The 20,557-nt window shown below is 49.3% G+C and overlaps 1 protein-coding gene across 3 annotated transcripts; it reads left to right on the plus strand.

Annotated features, from left to right (window-relative positions):
• The first annotated feature begins 40 nt into the window (after positions 1–40).
• Positions 41–20,340, plus strand: HSD11B1L (hydroxysteroid 11-beta dehydrogenase 1 like). Of its 3 annotated transcripts, none has more exons than XM_008168810.4 (9): positions 41–182; positions 5,051–5,196; positions 6,053–6,236; positions 11,312–11,442; positions 12,896–13,007; positions 14,957–15,048; positions 16,640–16,733; positions 17,303–17,468; positions 17,826–20,340. In XM_008168810.4, exons 3-9 carry the CDS (start codon positions 6,152–6,154, stop codon positions 18,010–18,012), a joined length of 867 nt encoding a protein of 288 aa, XP_008167032.2. In that variant the 5' UTR covers positions 41–182; positions 5,051–5,196; positions 6,053–6,151; the 3' UTR covers positions 18,013–20,340. The 3 variants fall into 3 exon arrangements, with proteins under 3 accessions (XP_008167032.2, XP_008167033.2, XP_042697448.2); XM_008168811.4 differs by having other exon boundaries at positions 50–182; positions 5,098–5,196; XM_042841514.2 differs by lacking the exon at positions 6,053–6,236 and having other exon boundaries at positions 50–182; positions 5,098–5,196.
• The last annotated feature ends 217 nt before the right edge of the window (positions 20,341–20,557 follow it).

Raw genomic sequence — 20,557 nt, forward strand, 5'->3', positions numbered from 1 at the left:
AGAGTACGTCACTCACCCCCGCCCACCCCCCGCGTAATCACGTGACCAGGAGCGCCCACACACTTCCGCCTCGGTAGCTGTCATGGCGGCCAGGCCGGGTTCAGGTGAGGGCGGAGCTAGACACGTGACCTCCCCGCCCGGTGACTGGTCCCCGCCTCTTAAGGTCACCCCCCTGCAGACAGGTAGGTCGGGGGAGGGGGAATGGGCCGGGCCTGGGTCCAGGTCCAGGTCCAGGTCCAGGTCCAGGTCCAGCCCGGGGTGGGAGCTGGGAGGGTGCAGGATGCAGGCTGGAAAAGCACCTGCCGCGGGCAGCGAGCAAAGCGAACCAGCGACACGAGCCCCGCAGCTCTGCTCAGCCCCCCCCAATCCCGGCTCCCTGCAACCAGCTGCCGCCCCCCCGGGGCCACGCGCACCCAGCTCCCGGGGCTGCCCTGCGACCTGCCCCCCAGCCCCGCGCTGCCCCCCAGCCCGCCTGCTGCGCGCAATGCCCGTGCCTAGGACATCGCATCGACCATGAACTAAAGCGATAGGCGAACTCCCGCCGGCTCTTTACCAATGTACCTTGACCGGGCTGCCCTGGGAGCCGGCTGAGGTCACTCAATCAGGGTGAACTGCAAACCAAACAGGGCCGCCAAACCCCCAACCCTGGGGGATAGTCCAATATTTACATTTACCAACCAGCACAAAACCGCTTCTGTTGTACCGCACTGGTTACGCAGAAATCCAAACAACACAGCGCCCTTAAAGTACCCAGCCTCAGGCCTCCGTCCAGATATGATGATGATGACTGAAAATCTGACTTCATCATATAAAAGAAAAGGTTCTTCCAATCCCAAAGGATCAGTCACATACCCAGGTCCAATTATAACTTAGCTCTTACCCAAAATACACACTATAGTCAATTCTTACTAACTAAGCTACGATTTATTAAAAAAGAAAAGGGAGAGAGTGTTGGTTAAAAGATCAACATACATACAGACTTGAATTCAATTCTTGAGGTTCAGATACATAGCAGAGGTGAGCTTGTAGTTGCCAAAAATCCTTTTAGAAATAGTCCATAGGTTATAGTCCAATGTCCATATTCAGGGTGACTCCAGTCAATGACTGGGGATCTCAATCCTTGTGGCTTAAGGTTTCCCCCTCTTGAAATCCAAAGCAGATCTGAGATGAAGTAGGATCGTGTCCCAGAGTTCTTATACATTTCCAGCAGCCTTTCGGCCTGAGAAAACAATAGGCTTAATTCTCCTTCTCTCAAACATCCTGGCAATTAGCACAGATTAATCTATCCATTAAACAGTTCAGATACAGATTACCACAACCTTCAAAGAGACATATAGACAATAATACTATTTCACTCAAGTATCATCATAAATGTTAATATTCCTTTTTGATCTTCAAATTAAAGTTACAGCAATAGACAAGACTTGTTTGCTTACATCACAAGACCTGAGCAAACATTTACCCTTGAGATCTCTAACAATGCAGACTTGCATTTCAAAGCTCTATTCATTAACATATCTTCCTAACCAGTTTCTACAATTCACCCATGGGTCAGGTCAGTCTGAGTTAATTAACTCTTTCTGGCCCTGTCATCTTTCAATGAAATATTATTTTACACTCATAACGTCACAGCCACAATTCCTGCTCCCTGTAATAAGCAGCCTTCTCGCTGCTATCCCAGAATCTCTGTCTACACTAAGATGCATCCCACCAGCCCCCGTATGCTGCAAAAAACATGCACTGAAAATGCAGCTTGCTGTCAGCCCAATAGACCTGGTACATAAATAAAATAAATATAAAATTCCATGCAGTGTTGCAACGTGCACTAAAATCACATTTCACGTGGCCACACCATCTTGCAACATGCACTAAACACGCGTTGCACCCTTAGCGACGCAATTCTGCTACATGCCTTAAAAATGCATTTGACTGTTACTGACATCATCCTGCTGCATGGAAATATATTGCATCTCTCCATTATTTCACAATAAGGCACCAAGATATAAAAGGTATCTATCTCACTCACATCCCGTCATCCCTGCTACCTGCAGGTAAATGCAGCCCTGCGACAAGTAATGAAATCCATCTAATAATCTGCAATAAAAATCTGTGCCGCTATTATTACTGTATTCGTTTTGTTATTTACAAACATACTGTAGAGTTAGATATGATCTTTTCTCCTGTTTACTTTTTAGGGCCCCGATCCTGCAAAGGGCTTTCTGTGAGCCGGGATTGTAACCCCCGTGGTCATTCTCACTGGAGTGAGTGGGGGGAAATAACTTAGGTTCAGCTTGTCACAGAGTACATGGGGCCTTGTGTATAGGCCCTGATCCTGTTTGCCCTTGAAGTCATTGGCAAAAGTCCCGTTAACTTCAATAGGAACATGAACAGATGCTATGGCCCTAATCCTGCAATTAAATCCTTGTGTGTAGCAGACGTGTCTCAATGTGCAGCCCCGTTCCTTTCAGTTGGGCTTTATGTGAATGAAGGGGTCCATCCCCACAGATCCAATTGCAGGATTGGGTCACAGTTTCTGTGAAAGCAAAGTTAGCTGGAGTAAGACTCTCTGACCACCACTCTCCTGGAGCCTTGCTGGAAATGGGACATTTATCTCATGAGGCTGTCAGAGCGCACAACCCTGCCAATAGATATTTATTGTTACATTTGAGAGGATTTAGATGTATAGCTACCAAGCCTTAAAATTAAGGTAATACAGACAACTTTAAAACCACCCTTCTCTACTGAATTCTTTACCTTGGTTGTTATCAACAACACTTAAGGTGACTATGGCTGAAAGAGAATACAGGAGAAAAAAGATTTGTCACTGCCTTTTTTCCATTGATTGACTTTGTGGCATTTGACAGCACTTTGCATATAGCCTTTCCCCCGTCATTTGTTTGGGTCTTTCACACCTCAACGGGAAGGCCAACTAATTTTTAAATGTAGGAAAGTGTGGTTGCAAAGCCCTGGACATTGACAGCATGTCTTAGGGATAGATGGATTGTTAACTCTAAAAAATGATCTTGTGTTGACTGTCTCTTTAAGTGTTAAGGGGAGTGGCTAGTGATGCTAAAACTATGTAAGTGAAAGAGAGAGGAGAGAAAGGTCAGAAGAAGGGGAGGAGTGTTTCTGGCAAGTGATAACCAGTTTGCTAAGTGGATGATATTAGTATTTCAGTGCTGGGTTAGGTCTTTAGTTTTCCTTTTGCAGATCATATCCTTAAAGGAGGAGTAAAGAAGTAAAATCCCCCCCACTTCTTGTCCATCACTGTAAGTTTGTATATCATGTTAAGTGTGCCTAATACACTGAGATCCTTTGGGATGGAAAGTGACATATAAATATAACTTGTCGATATTTTTACCGGGGTTTGGAATCAGTTTTAAATGTTACATTTTTGGGGACAGGGGGAGGTGAAATCAGTTTATGGTGCTGAAAAAAATGGGGTTTCATTTATTTTGCATTTCAGATTTGTTATATTTTGAGGATCGTGGCAATAAGTTGCATAACGTATGTGTCGGGCATTTAGAATCTAAGGGAAAGTTAGATTTTCAGTTCATGGCTAAAACTGGGAGTTGGTGTTGATTCTGCAATTCTTTGCTGAGATGTTCCATTAAGGGTAGAAATTACTTTTTGATTCTTTTTTAATCCTGTTCATTCAAGACAGACAGACAGATACAGGGCATGAGAAAGGGCTGTTTCTTTGATAGCTGTTTTGGAAAGATTGAGTGATGATGAGAATATAATGCCTTTCCCCTCCATATCACTGACAAATCACAGTGAAAGCAAGTTAACAGCGTCTGAGGGCTGTGTGGTGTCCTGCATGTTATGAGTTTGGTAGGTCTGTCTATTTCTCTGTGGATAAGTGTCTGCATGACAAAGACCATCAACAATCTCATCAGAGAGGGAAGTGACTGAAAGAGCTAAGGAAACCGTAGCCCTTTTCTCTAGGGGAGCTCCTCTGAGTTTTGGGTTGAAGTGTGATGTATTGGCAAGAGTGGAAGATCGGGTCGAGCAATGAGCACATTGTAAAGACCGAGAGGGAGGGATGGGCAGATAGAGAACAACCCTTTAAGCTATTTGGGAAGGGAAAGGATGGTTGCATAGCTAAGGACTGAGAGTCAGAATTCCCGAGTTCACTTGCCAGCTCTGACCGTCCTCTCGCTGTGCCTCAGTTTCTCCAATCTGTAAAATGGCAATAATGATACTTACCCAACTCACAGAGGGGGCTGCGAGGACAAATTCATTAATGTCTAGAAGTTGCTATGTACAGTACTTTACTACGGGCCTGATTCTTATCTGTCTCCACATTTGCCAGGGTGCGACTCCAGTGACTTTAGAGGAAATCCTTTCTATTACACTGGATTATGCAAGCGACCTTGGTTTTAAGTGCCCCTAACATATACATTTTATTGTTGTTATAACTAGAAATGCTTTGATAATAAAAAATAAATCATTTGCTAAAATTTAAAAAAATTAGGCACTCAGTAGGGGTTACTCTAGTAACCCATTAAAAGTGACACGCTCTGTTTAAGATAGCTATAAAAAATTAAGTAAAAGTAAATACCTCAGAGGAGTCCGAGGGAGCTTTTTCTCGGGCAAGAGGCGGACACCCCAAACTCCCCAGCAGGAAGGCAACTGGCCATCGACGACCTGCTGTCACCGCCTCTAAACCATGTCAGACTTTGGAAATTATGTCTTGGAATGCTCTAAACCTGTTGCTGTAATATAAGTTTGTGTGTGTGCGCTTAAGGCTTAATAAAAAGTCGTTTTAAGTGCTGTAAAAGCATTCTGGTTTGTATCAATCATGTATCAGACAGAAAAACGGTGTCCCTGTTGATTTATTCCTGGGAAAAAGCTAGTTAAATAACCACTCCTTTGTGATCTGAAACCCTGAGTAACAGATTGGCAAGCTAATTGCCAGGAGTTGTGGTGAAGAAGGGCATGATTGATATAAACAGTTAGTTTGTTTATTTACATACGCAAGGCACTGTCATTAGCTTGGCCAATTCGTAGCATGCATCTGATTTGTCAAAGATTTCTTTGTCCTTAGTCCTCAAATTCCAGTGCAACTGCGTCAAACATCATGTTCCCGAGCAGGGTCAGCTCCTTTGAGGACAACCTTCTAGGAGGGATTGCCATGTAACAGCAGAGCAGATTACAAATTCCGGCCAGTGACGAAAGGTAGCATCTAAACAGGTGAGTCTGTCTCTTGATCCCACTTGGGACAAGCTAAAATGCTACTGGGATGTTCATTGCTCAAGTTGCCTGGGGCTGACTGAGAACCCCAAGGTGGCAATAACTGGGCACTCAGAACTCTTTCATCTTGGCTTTCACCAGGACACATCACAGACTGCCCCCCACCCCATCCCTCCAGCTGCTCTTACTGGACCCCCCCCCTCCAGCTGCCCTGGAGTTTAGGGCAAGGAGGAAAGTTGCACACGCTGAGTCTGACACTCAGCTGCTGTAAATCGGCTCTGCTCCGTTGATTTTCAGGGTTGATTTACATTAGCTGGGGCTCTGGGACTGAATCTGGAGCCTGGAGGTCAGGGACCCAATCAAATGGTGCTACTGGGGGAGGCAGGGCAAATTCCCTTGGACCTGCCCTGGGAGCAACCATTGCCCCACAACTCTGCTTCCTTTCCTGTTAGTTTTTAACCACAACAGGACTTTGCTTCTTGCTTTGTTGTTATTTATGGTCCTGTATCCGTATCAAAGGTCCCAGGTGAACAAGAAAGGCACAGAGTGTTAACCTGACTTATCCAAGGGCCATATCAATCTGTAATGAATTAGACCTTGGAAAGCCAAGCAGCTTGCACTGCGTCCAAGGGGAACCTCAGCCCTGCAGTGTTGGGGGCAGGGTCCTACGGGGCAGCTTGAATTTACCCCATGGGAACTCTGGTGGAAGCTGCTCCTTCGATCAGCTGGGCCTTACCCCCTTCTCAGCAACCATCAACTGCAGCTATTTCGCTCCCGGGCCTCCCCAACTATTATTAGCTGCCAGTGGGGACTTCCCTTGCCAGTTCACACACTTGCCATTACGCTGTTCACACAGGCCGGCTCCCTGCGCACAGGGCGGAGGTTGACGGCGCTTGGGACACTGCACTCACCCTTGAGGCGCTCTTCGTTCATTCCCCCCAAGGCTTTGGGGAGGATGATCCCACCTGGGAAAGCGCTTTGTACTGCTGGGATTATAGTTGGGCTCCTGGCTTTCTTCTGGAGAGACACCTTTAACCCAGGTAGGCGGAGAGAGGAAACAGACAGAGCTTGGAAAGAGGCTTCCGGTGGGGGTGGGAGAGAGTGTGGGTGGGTGTGTGGGTGTGGCTGAGAGCCATTGAACCAAACTGTAAAGCTTGTCTGTGATGGAAACCACCTCTCCCAGCACCTATGGAAGGTGAATGGGGGACGGGGAGTGTTCCCAAACTGTGGTCTGTGGAACGCTTGCCTGTGGTCTAGAGAGAGCTGGCTGACCACAGGGAGCTGCCTCTCCTTGTTTCCACCTGCAGAGAAGAGCCGGGAATGGGCGACAGGGGATGGATCGCTTGATGATTGCCTGTTCTGTTCATTCCCTCTGGGGCACCTGGCATTGGCTACTGTCAGAAGACAGGACACTGGGCTAGATGGACCTTTGGTCTGACCCAGTGGGGCCATTCTTATGCCTGTGAAAGAAGCTGCAATCACGAAAGAGTCAACCTAGATGTATTTATTAGTGGCCATTGCTATATGCTAGGTAGAGGACAGGCAGTGTAGTCTAGTGGGTACTACACTGGACTGTAACTCAGGAGACCTGGGTTCTATTCCCTTCTCTGCCACTGACCAGCTGTGTGACCTTGGGTATGTCACTTTCCTTGTTTTGCTCTGTTCTCCCTCTTCCCATTTTTTGTCTCTTTAGATCATAATCTCTCTCAGTGCTTCATTTCTCCATCTGTAAACTGGGCAAGCCCCTTCGTTTTCCGTTTAAACCCGTTTTTACTGACAAAATCCCGGGTTTTACAAAAAGTATTATTCCTTTTTTTCCGATTTTCACCCTACTCTTGTATTATTCAAATATATAAAAATAACTGGTTTTATTAGGGAAATACAATACACTGCATGAGATCTATGTGTTATGATAATACATTAGTCTGTGTGTATATGCAAAGCTGCCGGTTGAAATAAGACTATGCATTAGTCTAGAAGATGCACACAATAAACAAACAGGCCTGCACGCAAGCTCTGAAGTGTGTGCGCATCTGAAGGTACTGATGAATGTCACGCCCGCCACATACACATCTCAACCTGTTAGCAGATAACGGTTTAAAGATATGACACACTGAAATGGGAAGAAAATGAAAATCTGTCACAGAATACGTTTCAGAACACAAGAAAGTATTCAAAAGTTTAAAAAAAAACAAAAACAGGGGAAAAGGATGAAGTTGAGTGTATGTGCTGCAAATGGTGTATCCCAATTATTAAATGTAAATATTTATAGGCTAATAGTTCTAAATCTACAACAGTAAAACTGTTTATTCAAATGAACAGTTTTATTTGGGGATTAGAGATCTACTGTTTTCGTAAACTCAGAGAGGTGTTTTGAGTTGTTTTAGTTCTGCAGCAAACCACATTGAATTCCATGCATCAAAGCATTAATCTACTGACTACTTTTTCCTCTGTCTTTCTGTCCACCAAAATAAACCCTGATATTTACCCAGAAACAATTATTAATAGTTTTTTCCACCAATTTTCACCCGTTTTTGTTGATGTAGAAATAATCACAGATCAATTCCTGAGAAAATAAATAAAATAAAAACTGAAAACAAAGGGCCCTAAAAATAGGTGATAACAGTGCTTGCTGTTTATTTATACTGTGAGCTCTTTGGGGCAGGGACTGTCCTCAATACGTGTACGTACAGCGCCTAGCACAGACTAACTCTGATCTCAGTCGCTGTCGCACAGATAATAAGGAAAGAGGTACTACTGGTTGCCAGCAGGAGTGACCAGCTCCCATCAGGTGCATCCCCGGGTAGGGGAACAGGTAGGGGAACGTACTGCAGATATGCAGGACAGCTGCAAATGCTCAGTGAGTGGTCACAGACCAACTGGTGACATCTTTGCACAGGTGGGGTAGCGTAGCTGGTGGCAAGCTATCTCTATACAATGCTACTTAGGCCCAATGATGAGGATGTCCAGGTGAATAAAGACCGCTTTAATATAAGTCTTACTGGGGCAGATGGGACTCTTCAGCCGCGTCAGGGAGCTCAGCTAAGAGAAGGGAAACGCCGATTTCAAACCCAAGGCATCAGGCATGGATAGCCAGGGACGGGTGTAAAGCCTGTGAAGACATGCTCATGTGAACTGATATCTAGGGTGTTCCCTGCGAGCAGCACACAACAGCCTTCCTTGCGTGTTGTAACAGGGCAAGGAGCAAGTGAGTAAGCTGAGATCTGCACATTGGAAAGTAGGAACGCTGACTGGGCGAAGTTTGGAGCTATGTCTGGTCTTAAAGGAGAGAAGAATAAATGTGACGTGTGCAAGAGACCAACTGGAAGGGTTGCAAAGCCAAGATGCTGGCAGAGGGTTACAAAATCCTCAGGGAGTTCAACATCCTAAAACGGTATTGGAGTTGTTCTGGATGAAACCATGAAGAAGCATGTGATAGAGGTTACCAGAATGTCAGACGGACTGATATGTGTCAGACTGTTCTGGGAAAAGGTAACGAGCCATATAATACGGGGGTATTTACTAAAGTTAGGAGAGGATCAAAGAGTAAAAGAGGAGTTTTTCGATGAGTTGTTGTCCTTTATTGGAAACATACCATCCAACGAGAAGATAATTATCAGAGCAGATCTAAATGCGCATGTTGGAACTGGAAAGACTGGATATGAAACTCCATGGAGGGCAAAGAACTGGAAACAGAAACTCCAAGAGAGCACGATCCGACAGACTTGTCTTGCGCTGGGCTTAGTGATCGTAAACACACACTTACAGAAGAGGGAAAGCCACCTTGTAACTTATGCTGGTGGAGGATACAAGTCCCAAATGGATTTCCTTTTAATGAGAAGAAGCAACAGATCATGAATAATCAATTGGAAGGTAATACCCAGCAAGTGCATTGTGAGACAGCACAGACTTCCCCTTATGGACATCAGAATGCGGAGACTTTGGAAATACCTGAACGCCTGGGCTCCAAAAAGGCCTAAGTGTTGGAAACTTAAAGATGGTAGTGAAAAATCCTTCAAACAAGGAGAAAGGCGTAAACTTACTGACACAGGGATGTGTGGAGGACACCTGGTTCAAACTAAAGTCGGCTCTGCTGGAAACGGCAGATGAAGTCCTAGGAGTGACGAAACCAGTGGCAGATAGGATAAGAAGAGAGACTTGGTGGTGCAATCCTCGAGTTCAAGAATCCATTGAGGGGGGAAAAATAAGATCACCTTCAAAAAAGGGCAGGCCAATAGCTTGAGCAGTGATAAGATGGCATCTTTTGAGGCAAAAAAGGAGGCTAACAGAAGTGTTTTGCAGCAGCTAAAAGTATGGTCTGTGACAAACTATGTAACTGACTAGGAGGACATGAGGGAGGGAAGACCATCTGTAGACTCACCAAGGCAAGAGAGAAGATGATGAGGGATGTGAACAAATTTGCTTACATTAGAAATGAATATGGCATATTGCTAATGAATGGGGAATCAATCAACAAAGTTTGGAGTGATTATTTAGGGTTACCATATTTCAACAAGCAAAAAAGAGGACGTGAGGAGCCCCGCCCTAGCCCCGCCCCTGCCCCTCCCACTTCCCGCCCCCCCAGAACCCCCAACCCTCCCCCCGTTCCTTGTCCCCTGACTGCCCCCTCCTGGGACCCCTGCCCCTAATTGCCCCCCAGGACTCCACTCCCTATCTAAGCCTCCTTGCCTCTTGTCCCCTGACTGCCCCAACCCTTATCCACACCCCCACCCCCAGACAGACCCCTGGGACTCCCACGCCCCATCCAACCACTCCCCACCCCCTGACAGCCCCCCCCCAGAACTCCCAACCCATCTAAACCCCTCTGCTCCCTGTCCCCTGACTGCTCCGATCCCTCTCCCCACTCCTGCCCCCGACAGCTCCCCCCCAGAACTCCCAGCCCCCTACCCCCCCGCTCCTTGTCCCCTGACTGCCCCCTCCTGGGACCCCTGCTCCTAACTGCCCTCCAGAACCCCACCCCCTACCTAAGACTCCCTGTTCCTTGTCCCCTAACTGCCCCCTCCTAAGACCCCCCCCAACTGCCCCCCAGGACGCTACCCCCTACCTGTACCCTGACTGCCCAAAACTTTCTCCACTCCCCCCAAAAAGCCCCCCCCCCGTTTCTTGACTGCCCCCTTCAGAACCTCCCTGGCCCCCTTACCCTGCTGCTCAGAACAGGGTGTTGGGCTCTGTGCGAGCCGGACACGTGGCTGCGCTCCCCAGCACAACAAAACCCGGTCCCTGGCCCTGCACAGTGCTGCCGGACCGGGCTGCAGGAGGAGGAGCTGCAGGCTCAGAATGCAGGGTGGGAGGAGGAAGCTGCTCCGGAGTCCAGCCCGGGACTTTCCTGCAGCCCTCCCAGCCGCTCGCTCTGCTCTGCCGGGGGAGGGGGAAATCCCGGACATTGTGAGTGCTTTACAAATTTCCCCCCGGACGCTATTTTTAGCAGAAAAAGGAGGACATGTCCGGGTAAATCCGGACGAATGGTAACCCTAGATTATTTTGCAAGAGTGATGAATGAGGAATTAAGGACATGTAAGCTGAACTTGGATGTGATAAATTACATAGAATCATAGAATTGTAGGACTGGAAGGGACCTCGAGAGGTCTTCTAGTCCAGTCCCCTGCACTCAGAGCAGGACTAGAAGGCATAAATGAAGAAGTTGAAGAGGCGCTTAGGAAAATGAAATAGGAGAAACTTCATTTGGGCCAGATGCTATCAGTGGATGCGGTGAATCCTTGAGAAGCAAAGGCATCAAGTTTTTTACAAGTTTGTTCCATGATATTCTTAAGAAAGAGAAAATGCCAGATGAGTGGCATAAAAGCTTGGTGGTGCCTACTTTTAAACACAAAGGAGCTATTACACGGTGTGTTAATGATCTCCCAATTAAGCTGATGTCACAAGCTATGGAAGTAGTGCGGGAGAAGATTATTGAAAAGTGTCTGTGTGGGATGGTTGATATCTGGAATGGTCTCTTGCCATACGTCCTATCTTTCCTACGCAGTGGGATAGTTTCCAATCTTGAGCGCTCCCTGCATCAGTAATTGTAATTCCTCTCATTCTTCTTTCACTAACACTTTCTTCTTGTGCTCTCTCCCCCTCCCCACCCCTTAAGACAGCATCTCTGGTGCCCGAGTTCTCCTGACCGGAGCCAGCGCTGGGATCGGAGAGCAGATGGCATATCATTACTCCAGGTTTGGTGCTGAAATAGTTCTGACTGCCAGGAGGGAAACCCTGCTGCAGAAAGTAAGCGCCTCCTCACACAGCAGAAAGCAGAAGGGGTGAAGATGTGGCCATTAAAAAAAATAGGATGTAGAGCTAGTCAGAAATGTTCCACCAAAACTGTCTTTTGACAGAAAATGGGGGGTTTGACTAAATGAATTTTTACATGAAAAATGTCTGCTTACTGTAGAAAAATGTCGATTTTTGTCTTTGCTGAAAAACACTCCCAAATCAAAATTGTTCAATTCTGAAATGCCTCTGCTGTACTTTTTGGGAGCTGTAGTTTGCGTGCCTTGCTCCCATTCTTGTCTATGGGCCAAAATCTCCAGCCAGACTTCATATCCCATGATGCAGTGCCACCATATGAATGCCATGATGCACCACCTCCCCTCACCAAGAGGGGATGCTGTGGTGCATCATGGGAGATGTAGTCCAAGAGGGAACCCAAACTATAGAGGAGACATGGGAGCATGTGACTCTGGACTACAACTCCCATGAGGCACTGGAGCAGCATTTCGGAATTGAAATATTTCCGTTCTCAAGCAAAATATTTGACTGAAAACTCAAAATTTTCTTTGAGGAGATAAAAAAACATTTTCCAACCAGCTCAAATAAGTTGGAAATACAAACTCATCCATCTCTGGAGTACGGAAATCATGTGAGAACAGGCCCAGTGTAAGGTTCTGAGCTGATGGGAAGGTAAATGTAAGAACATTGCACTAGGCCTGGGCTCACCTAAGCCTGTTGCAGTGTCTCGTTCGGGCTTCGTTCACATTAAGTATTGGGGGTAGCCGTGTTAGTCTGTATCCACAAAAACAACAAGGAGTCTGGTGGCACCTTAAAGACTAACAGATTTATTTGGGCATAAGCTTTCCTGGGTAAAAAACCTCACTTCTTCAGATGCATGGAGTGAAAGTTATAGATGCAGGCATTATATAATGACACATGAAGAGAAGGGAGTACCTGACAAGTGGAGAACCAGTGTTGACAGGGCCAATTCAATCAGGGTGGATGTGGTCCACTCCCAATAATAGATGAGGAGGTGTCAATTCCAGGAGAGGCAAAGCTGCTTCTGTAATGAGCCAGCTACTCCCAGTCCCTATTCAAGCCCAGATTAATGGTGTTAAATTTGCAAATGAATTTTAGTTCTGCTGTTTCTCTTTCTCAGATTAAGGTAGGTCATGAATTTAAAGCACAATAGCTATTCTGGAATAGTTTTTCATGTGGGCACTCTTAGTCTGGGTTAATGTAGGGTGTTAATTTAGTGTGTTATAATTATTCCTTGGTTAATTTCCTCATGTAGACAAGTCCCTTTTGGGTTGGATGGAAGTAAATGTGGGTGTAAAGTGTGTGACTTTGTTCATAGTTGGCTCTTCTTGACCATGGCATGAAAACAGTGAGGTGAATGAAGTAACAGCCCCTTGTCTCCCCCCACCAAAAAAAGTAGACTCAGATCTGTCTGTTGTTGTTCCTCTAGGTGACGGAGAAATGCCTGCAGCTAGGGGCAAAGAAAGTCTTTTACATCCAGGCCGATATGTCTTCCCCTCAAGCCCCAGAAAAGGTGGTGCAGTTTGCTTTGCAAAAACTGGGTGCGTATTGGGCCGTCTGAAGAAAAGCGATTGATGCTGGGGGAGAACAGGTGTCCGTGTGAAAGTCAGGCTGAGACTATAATAATTCCAGGTCCCCCAGGGCTGGAGGAAAATATGGTTGCAGCTGTCTTGTTCTGAATGGCTGGTGGGAAAGATTCGCTAATAATACCGAATTCCTGGATCTGATTCTCATTCACACCAAGGCTCCGCTAACGTAAAACGCCCTTGAAGTGGGTGTACATTCATACCCATTGCACCCTGCCAGAGCAGCGTTAAGGGGCCTTGCCTCAAACGAAAGTCAAGCCCTCTGTCTTTCAGGGGCGTTAGCTGATTAACCCTCACGACGGTTCTCTGAGGAAGGGGTGGAGGGAGGGCAGTATTGTTCTCATTTGACATGGGGAAACTGAGGCACAGCGTGGTTCAGGTCAAATTCATACCTAGTTACTATGGTGGCTGGTACCATATAAATACCAGCGAGAGTAGATCAGACAGATCTGGCCTAGCTGGAGACTGTTGTTCCCATGTACGTTGTGTGTGTAATGAGCTCTCAGTCCAGTTCTTAATGGACACACGTCCACATCACAGACAGCACCATCCCAGGTACGCCTTCTCATTGGTACCCTCCGCCAGGGGGCCAAGGACTCATTGGGCTGTGGAGGTGGAACCTTTGGGAGTGGGTCCCTCTGGATTGAGGTGGAATCCAATAGGTGGGACAATGCGGGCAGACGCTCCCTGGGCCAGGAGGGAAGCCAGGCTGCAGAAGGCCGGAGCAGGCTTCAGCAGAGGTCTTTGTCCTCCCGGGATGCCAAGGCTGGAAAGGAAGGATGGCTCAGTGATTAGAGTATTAACCTAGGACTTTGGCTTCAATTCCCTGCTCTGCCACAGCTTTCCTAGGTCACCTTGGGCAACTCACTTCATCTCTCTGTGGCTCAGTTCCCCATAATACCCTGCCCTGCTTCACAGGGCGTTATGAGGGTAAATACATTAGAAAGTACCTTAGATAGGCCCTCATGTGTTTCTGTCTTTCTCTGGATCGTGCCTGGCCCAGCTGCTCTCAGGCTGCGTCACCCTAACTGGGAGCTGCAGTCCTGAGAAGGTCTCTATGCCCCCAGCTCCCTCTGTACATCCTGCCTCGATCCAGGTAACGCAGCAGGGAATTCAAGATTCCCAGGTCACAAGCTGCCAAGCATGGCTTCCCTTGCTGTGTGACTCCCTTGAAGGGTTTGCTTTCATTTACTACAAGCATGGAGGGCGGGGCGGTGTGTGGCTTTCCTGTCCTGCGCTGGCTCTGCAATTGATCCGTTGACGCCGTGTTGCTTTGGTCGGAGGCAGGCGAGTGGGAGTCAGGACTCCTGGGTTCCGCTCCTGGCTCCAAGGGTGACCTGGGTTCATTCTCTTTTGGCCTGACGTGTCTTTGTGGAGCCCCCCCTCACTGTTGTGTCTGAGTGCCTCGGTGTCCCCACTTCAGCCAGTGATGGATGGGTGTGTGAGGAGCGTGCCTGGTGTGTCTATTCCACCCTGGTAATGGTTGCAGTCTCAGCAGTGCCTTTGATTGATAGTGGGGTGCAAACTGGGTCTAGCCAACTCCAGCTGCCTAGCGCCCAAGGCGCAGCTTGTGCCCCAGGGGACACTCAGGGATGCCTGCAGCTGCCCTCCTCTTTCGAAATGGAGATGCAGCTTGCAGGGACTACACTTCCCACCGTGCAATACTTCACCTGGAGCCAAGGGGCACTGGAAAGAGACACCCACGGCCATCTCTCTAGGTGCTGCCTGGGGAGTCCTGAGGAGTTGCCTTGACTGGGCACATCCTGGGCTCCAGCTGATGGACCTCTTCCCAGCAGCCCAAAGGAAAGAGCTGGCTGGTTCGCTTCCCCCTTTATGCTGCATCTCTTGGCCCAAGGATGGTCCCGAACCTGACCCTGACCCCCATCCTGCTCTGCTGCTTGCAGGGGGACTGGATCACCTGGTGCTGAACCACATTGGCGAGACCCCTTTCCAGATGTGGGATGGAGACGTGGAACACACCCGCTGGCTCATGCAGGTTGGTTTCTGCCGCCGAGAGCGGGCTTTCCTGGGATCGGCCTCGCTTTCAGAGACGCGGGGCAAATGCAGACCGGGGGCAACTCCACTGAAGTGGGGCCCCTTGACTCTAAATAGGGGTGAAAGGAAAAGGTCCGTAATGCTTTGCTGCTGATTGAGAAGGCTGCTGAGATGTGAGGCAGGTGGAGGCAGGTAGGTGATCTGGTTAGGTCATTGCCACTCATCCATCCATCTATCTGTCTGTCTGTCTGTCTGTCTGTCTTTCTGATTTCTAGGGCACCAATCAGTGTAGTAGCTAGTGAGGGTGTGTAACATGGCAGTCAGTGGCTCCTAGGACCCTGCTTACAGATGCAGGGTTTTCTGTTGAATCACTCCAATGTACAGCCAGCTGTTCTATAGATATATGGGCCTATGCCATGGTAACGGACTGATTTATATGCTAATAAGCTTGAATTAAGAGGCCTAGTAGGAGAAGGGCACCCCAACATTAGTAGGGTGAGGAAATACAGATAAGGAAAAGGGGCTCACACACCTACCGAATGTGCATTAGGCATTGCAGGCGTTAGCGTAACCTCTGATTAAAAGGTGGCACTCGGCCCATGCACTCCAGGGAGATTTCCTGGAACGTGCCAGGCCAAGGACCACTCGTGGGTCATCTTACCTACTATGGGGCTCCCCGCAAAGGATGGTATGAGTATGCAAGTTCTGGCTGCTTGTATTATCTAGATCTAGTTTGCTATGTTGTAGCGTTTGTGATAGTGCTGATTGTGCTAATAAAACTTTTGCAAATTCAAAAGGTCTTCCCTAAGTATGAGTGTCTCTCCCACATATACCAGGGCCCTCACTCTGAAATTAATTATCATACTGTGATGGATCTAGAGGCAAGCAAACACTGCCAAAGCATGGAATGTTAAATTGGGAAATCAAAATAATACCTAACCAATAGATCAGGCAACGGATGTCAGGTTTTAGAACCCTAGAGACGCTGAGCAGTTTTACTGACTCATCTGGGAGGCCAGATCAGTTGAGTCCTACTAGCTCCATTCCAGAATATGAAAGGGCTTGAGCCTCTTCTCGGAAGAAGAAGTAGGGGTCGGGGTAGAGAGATCCTGCAGGGGGAAAAAACAGTCAAGCTCAGGAGAAAACTTAGGCTGATGGTTATTCTTTGTTAATTAAGTTCACAATAAAGGTAAACCCAGGAAGAGGGTAACTTTGGACCAAAGCCAGGGTGTTAGGAGCAGGGTGGGGAATGCCACTGTCTAGCAGGCTGAAAACCAGAGAACAGCTAGTTAGGAATCCTTGGGTATATGTTCAGCAATAACCTTAACTCTGACCCCCTCCTCGTTAATCTGAAATCTTAAAGCGCCCAAAAATGTAGTGTTCCCATTATCCTATCAGTCCAGACCCCCAGATAGGTGCAACCTTTCCCTGGATGCTTTATGTAGCAAATCAAGCACCCCGCCTCTTTCATTACATGACCTTTGTCATGAGTGGGTGACCCCATCCCCAGCCCTCCCACTGAACAGATGATGAGTTTTGGCTTTGGCTGCCACGTTCCCATTCCGTTCACGTCTCATCTCCTTTCATTCCAGGTGAATTTCCTGAGTTACGTGGCCTTGGCATCTGCAGCTCTTCCCATCTTGGCTGAGAGTAAAGGATCTCTGATTGTGGTTTCTTCCCTCACAGGTCAGTGCTTGAAACCTGCACAGAGCTGTGGCTGATAAAGATGCAATGCCTCAGCTTGTTCCTGAATGAGTTTCTAAGCCCCGCCTGCAGCAGTCTTCAGAATTGCAGTGTGAATGGGACTCGGCCCTTGCTGGGGCGTCTCTGGATTACATCATTTCATGTTCCTGTAGGGCTTCCCACCTTCAGAGCACTTCCTGGGGCATATACCCACAGCTGTGGCCGAGTATATGGGAGGGCAGCAGCCAAACCACCACACTAGATATTTTGGCCAAGAGCGTGAACTGATTGCTACAGGCGGGGGGCAGCCCGAACAGCAAGGAATCTTTCCCGCCCACATGCATGACGATTGTCCTGGTGCATTATGGGATTGGATGTTTCCGTCTTCTGATGCATCCACTGCTGGAGATGAGGAAACTTGTCTAGCTGGAGCAATGGTCTGATGCAATGTAGCAAATCCTCTGTTCTTATGTATTCCTTCCAGGGGGTTCTCTCCCAGCTGTGCCCTCACCCTCAGTCAGGCTCTGCCAGACGTTTCACTTGGTTTCCTCTCCTCATGTTTTCCTTTCTAGGGAAAATCTCAACTCCCTTCACAACCCCTTACTCTGCCACCAAGTTCGCTCTGGACGGATTCTTTAGCTCCCTGCGCCATGAGCTCGCCATGCAGAAGCAAGATGTGTGCATCACCCTCTGCATCTTGGGGCTGATCGACACCGAAATGGCTTTGGAGAAGACGAGGTGCGTGTGTGTGCACAAGAATGGGTGCGCATGTATGTGGGCGTTCGCACGTGTGCAAGAGAATGTATGGTGCGAGAATGTTTGCATCGGTGTGTGTATTCCTGCGTGGGTGTACATGAGTGTGAGTGTAGCGTGCACACGTCTGTGTATGTATTAGTGCGTTCATGGATGAGTGTGGAAGGGTGTGCGGGCATGAGCGTCTGGATACGTGCATCTGGGTGGATTGGTGCACGCGTGTGAGTGTGTACAGCCCTGTGGAGCTGGTTTGCATCTTTCACTCCTGAGATGTCTGTTCGCACAGAGCAGGCCAGCGCAGTGACAGGGGGGTTGTATGACCGGGTCATTGTTCCCTTCCAGGGGCAAAGTGTACATGAGCGCCTATCCCGCTGCTGAAGCCGCGCTGACCATCATCAAAGGCGGAGCCACCAGGGCACGGGAGGTGTTCTACCCCTGGTGGCTGGAGCTGCTGTGCCACCTGCGGGATTGGTTCCCCAACCAGAGGGATGTCGTTATACAGAGCTTCTATAACTACACCAGCGCCTGAGGGATGCAGAGCTGCCATTCCCTTCGCCCTGCAGATACAGGCGCAAGGCCCTCGCCTCCTGCTGAGGTCAAGGTCAGCCATTGGCTTCAGTGCGAGCAGCGTTTGGATCTGGAACAAAAAATGTCAGGAAATCATTGGATAAGCGTCCAGTAGCAACCTTAGCTCTGATCCCTCCTCTGTCCCCATCAACCTTATCTCTCACCCCTCCTCTGTCCCCATCAACCTTAACTTTGACCTGTCCTCTGTCCCCATCAACCTTAGCTCTGACCCCTCCTTTGTCCCCATCAACCTTAGCTCTGATCCCTCCTCCATCCGTATCAATGTCTGACCCTTCCTTCCTCCCCATCAACCAGTCTCTGACCCTTCTTCCATCACCATCGACCTTAGCTCTGATCCCTCCTCTGTCCCCATCAACCTTAACTCTGACCCCTCCTCTGTCCCCATCAACCTTAGCTCTGATCCCTCCTCTGTCCATATCAATGTCTGACCCTTCCTTCCTCCCCATCAACCAGTCTCTAACCCTTCTTCCATCACCATCAACCTTAGCTCTGATCCCTTCTCTGTCCCCATCAACCTTAACTCCGACCCCCCCTCCATCCTTTTGAACATCTGACTGCTCCTCCCTTCCCATCAACCTTAACTCTGACCCCTACTCTGTCCCCATCAGCCATAACTCTTTACCCGTTCTGCTCCCTGTTTATATTCCATGCATGCTCCAAAGACCTTACACAGTCGTCTGACCGACGCTGCCTCAGCTTCTCATACCCCTGCCCCTTGCCGCGTTGACTCCAGCCTCTGCGGCCTCACCCATCCATTCATATGGGCTGGAGTCTCCCCTTTGCCCCAGCCCACGATGTCCCAGGGCTAGGGATAAAGACTCCCCATTTCTCCGATGCAGGATAGAAACCATCCTCCCAGCTGTGTCACCCCCACCTCAAAGACAATCCCCCCTCCTCCGTAGGAGACAGACCTTCCCAGTGGGGTAAAGCCTGGAGTCCCTCCCACCCCGTTCCAAGGGCTCAGGGCCCTGGGATTGGCGAGCAGGGGGCTTGGACACCTTTCCGGAGGGACATATGTTCACCATAAAAGATGGACGATGGCCCCTTCCCCAACCCCAGGCCAGCTCCATTCGGCCTCTTCTCCCCTTCCCTTCTTGGCCAATAAGACATGGGTGCTAGCCCAGAAGTCCCCCTTGTGTGCGAGTCAGGGGGTTCCCCCGGCTATCACTGAGCAAGGAGAAAGTGGGGTGCTCCGCTCGGGGATGGGGGGATTTGCTTGGAGGTCTCTCCCCGGCCTGGTTGGCCAGAGCAACAGGCAGAGACAATGCTCCCAGCTCCTGCCGCCTGCTGGCTGGTAATGAAAGGGAATGCAGAAGAACCAGTATGCGCCCAACATGTGACCACATCCTACCGGCCGGGTTCAGGGTTCAGCCAGCACGCCCTTCCCAGCTGCGCTCTAAGCTCCTTACCCAAACGCAGGTGGAGTCAACGGGATCAGGACCCAGTGGCCTGATTGTCACCAGCACCAGCCACCATAGGTGCCAACTTGCCCCGGCGCCGGTGGGAGCTTGCGCCCCCCTGCCCCCAACCCCACCCTGACTCCACCCTTGCACTGCCCTGCCCCCATTCCAACCCCTTCCCCAAAGTCCCCACCCCAACTTCACCCCCTCCCTGCCCCTATTGGACCCCTTCCCAAATCCCCACCCGGGCCCCGCCTCTTCCCCCAGCGCGCTGCGTTCCCCCCCTCCCTCCCAGCCACGTGAATCAGCTGTTTCGCGATGTACGCGCTGGGAGCTAGGGAGAAAAAGCGGGCATGCGGCGTGCTCAGGGGAGGAGGCGGAGCGGAGGTGAGCTGGGCGCGGGGCGGGGAGCTGCCGGTGGGTGCACCCACCAATTTTTCCCCGTGGGTGCTCCAGCCCTGGGGGAGCCACGGAGTCAGGCCTATGCCAGCCGCCCCCAGCTGCTATGGAATCCAGTGGATTTTGTGGGTGCTCCGCCCTTCTGAAAATCAGGCTATAGTGAGACCTGTGCAAAGCTAATTTGAATGGGGCGAGGCAGCTTGGCCACCACAAGGTGGCGGTAGTTAGCAGTAATTAGCAGCACAGAACCCATGCTGTGGCCAAGGACAGTTCAGTGGCTCTCACCAGGGCCCGGGGCTGAATACCATTCAAGGAAACTCAAGGAATTCACGTTGTGCTTCTAGTCTGGCAGTGATCTGGGCCGCAGAGGGGTCTAACCCTCAGACCAGTGCTGGGTCTGGTGTTTGTAACTCAGGTAACTGACAATGCACAAGTAACGGTCGTGCAATAAACGAGTTGTTCCCATGGGAGCCGAGTTGTGTTAGATTCATTCGTGCGCTGCCTGGAGGGGGGGGGGGGACGGCGGACAGCTGCGGGGCGGCCTTTGCAAGAGATGGGTGAGACGGAGAAAGTAAAAACAGGGCAGCCCCCAAATCCTGCCACCAAGGAATTTTGCCGGCTGCCAGGGGACGAGGGATTTAAGAAGGAAGGGTCTGTTTGAGTGTGCGTGGCTACTTGGGAGTGGAG

Source organism: Chrysemys picta, chromosome 25 (genome assembly GCF_011386835.1).
Source record: "Chrysemys picta bellii isolate R12L10 chromosome 25, ASM1138683v2, whole genome shotgun sequence".
NCBI classification, from domain to species: domain Eukaryota; kingdom Metazoa; phylum Chordata; order Testudines; family Emydidae; genus Chrysemys; species Chrysemys picta.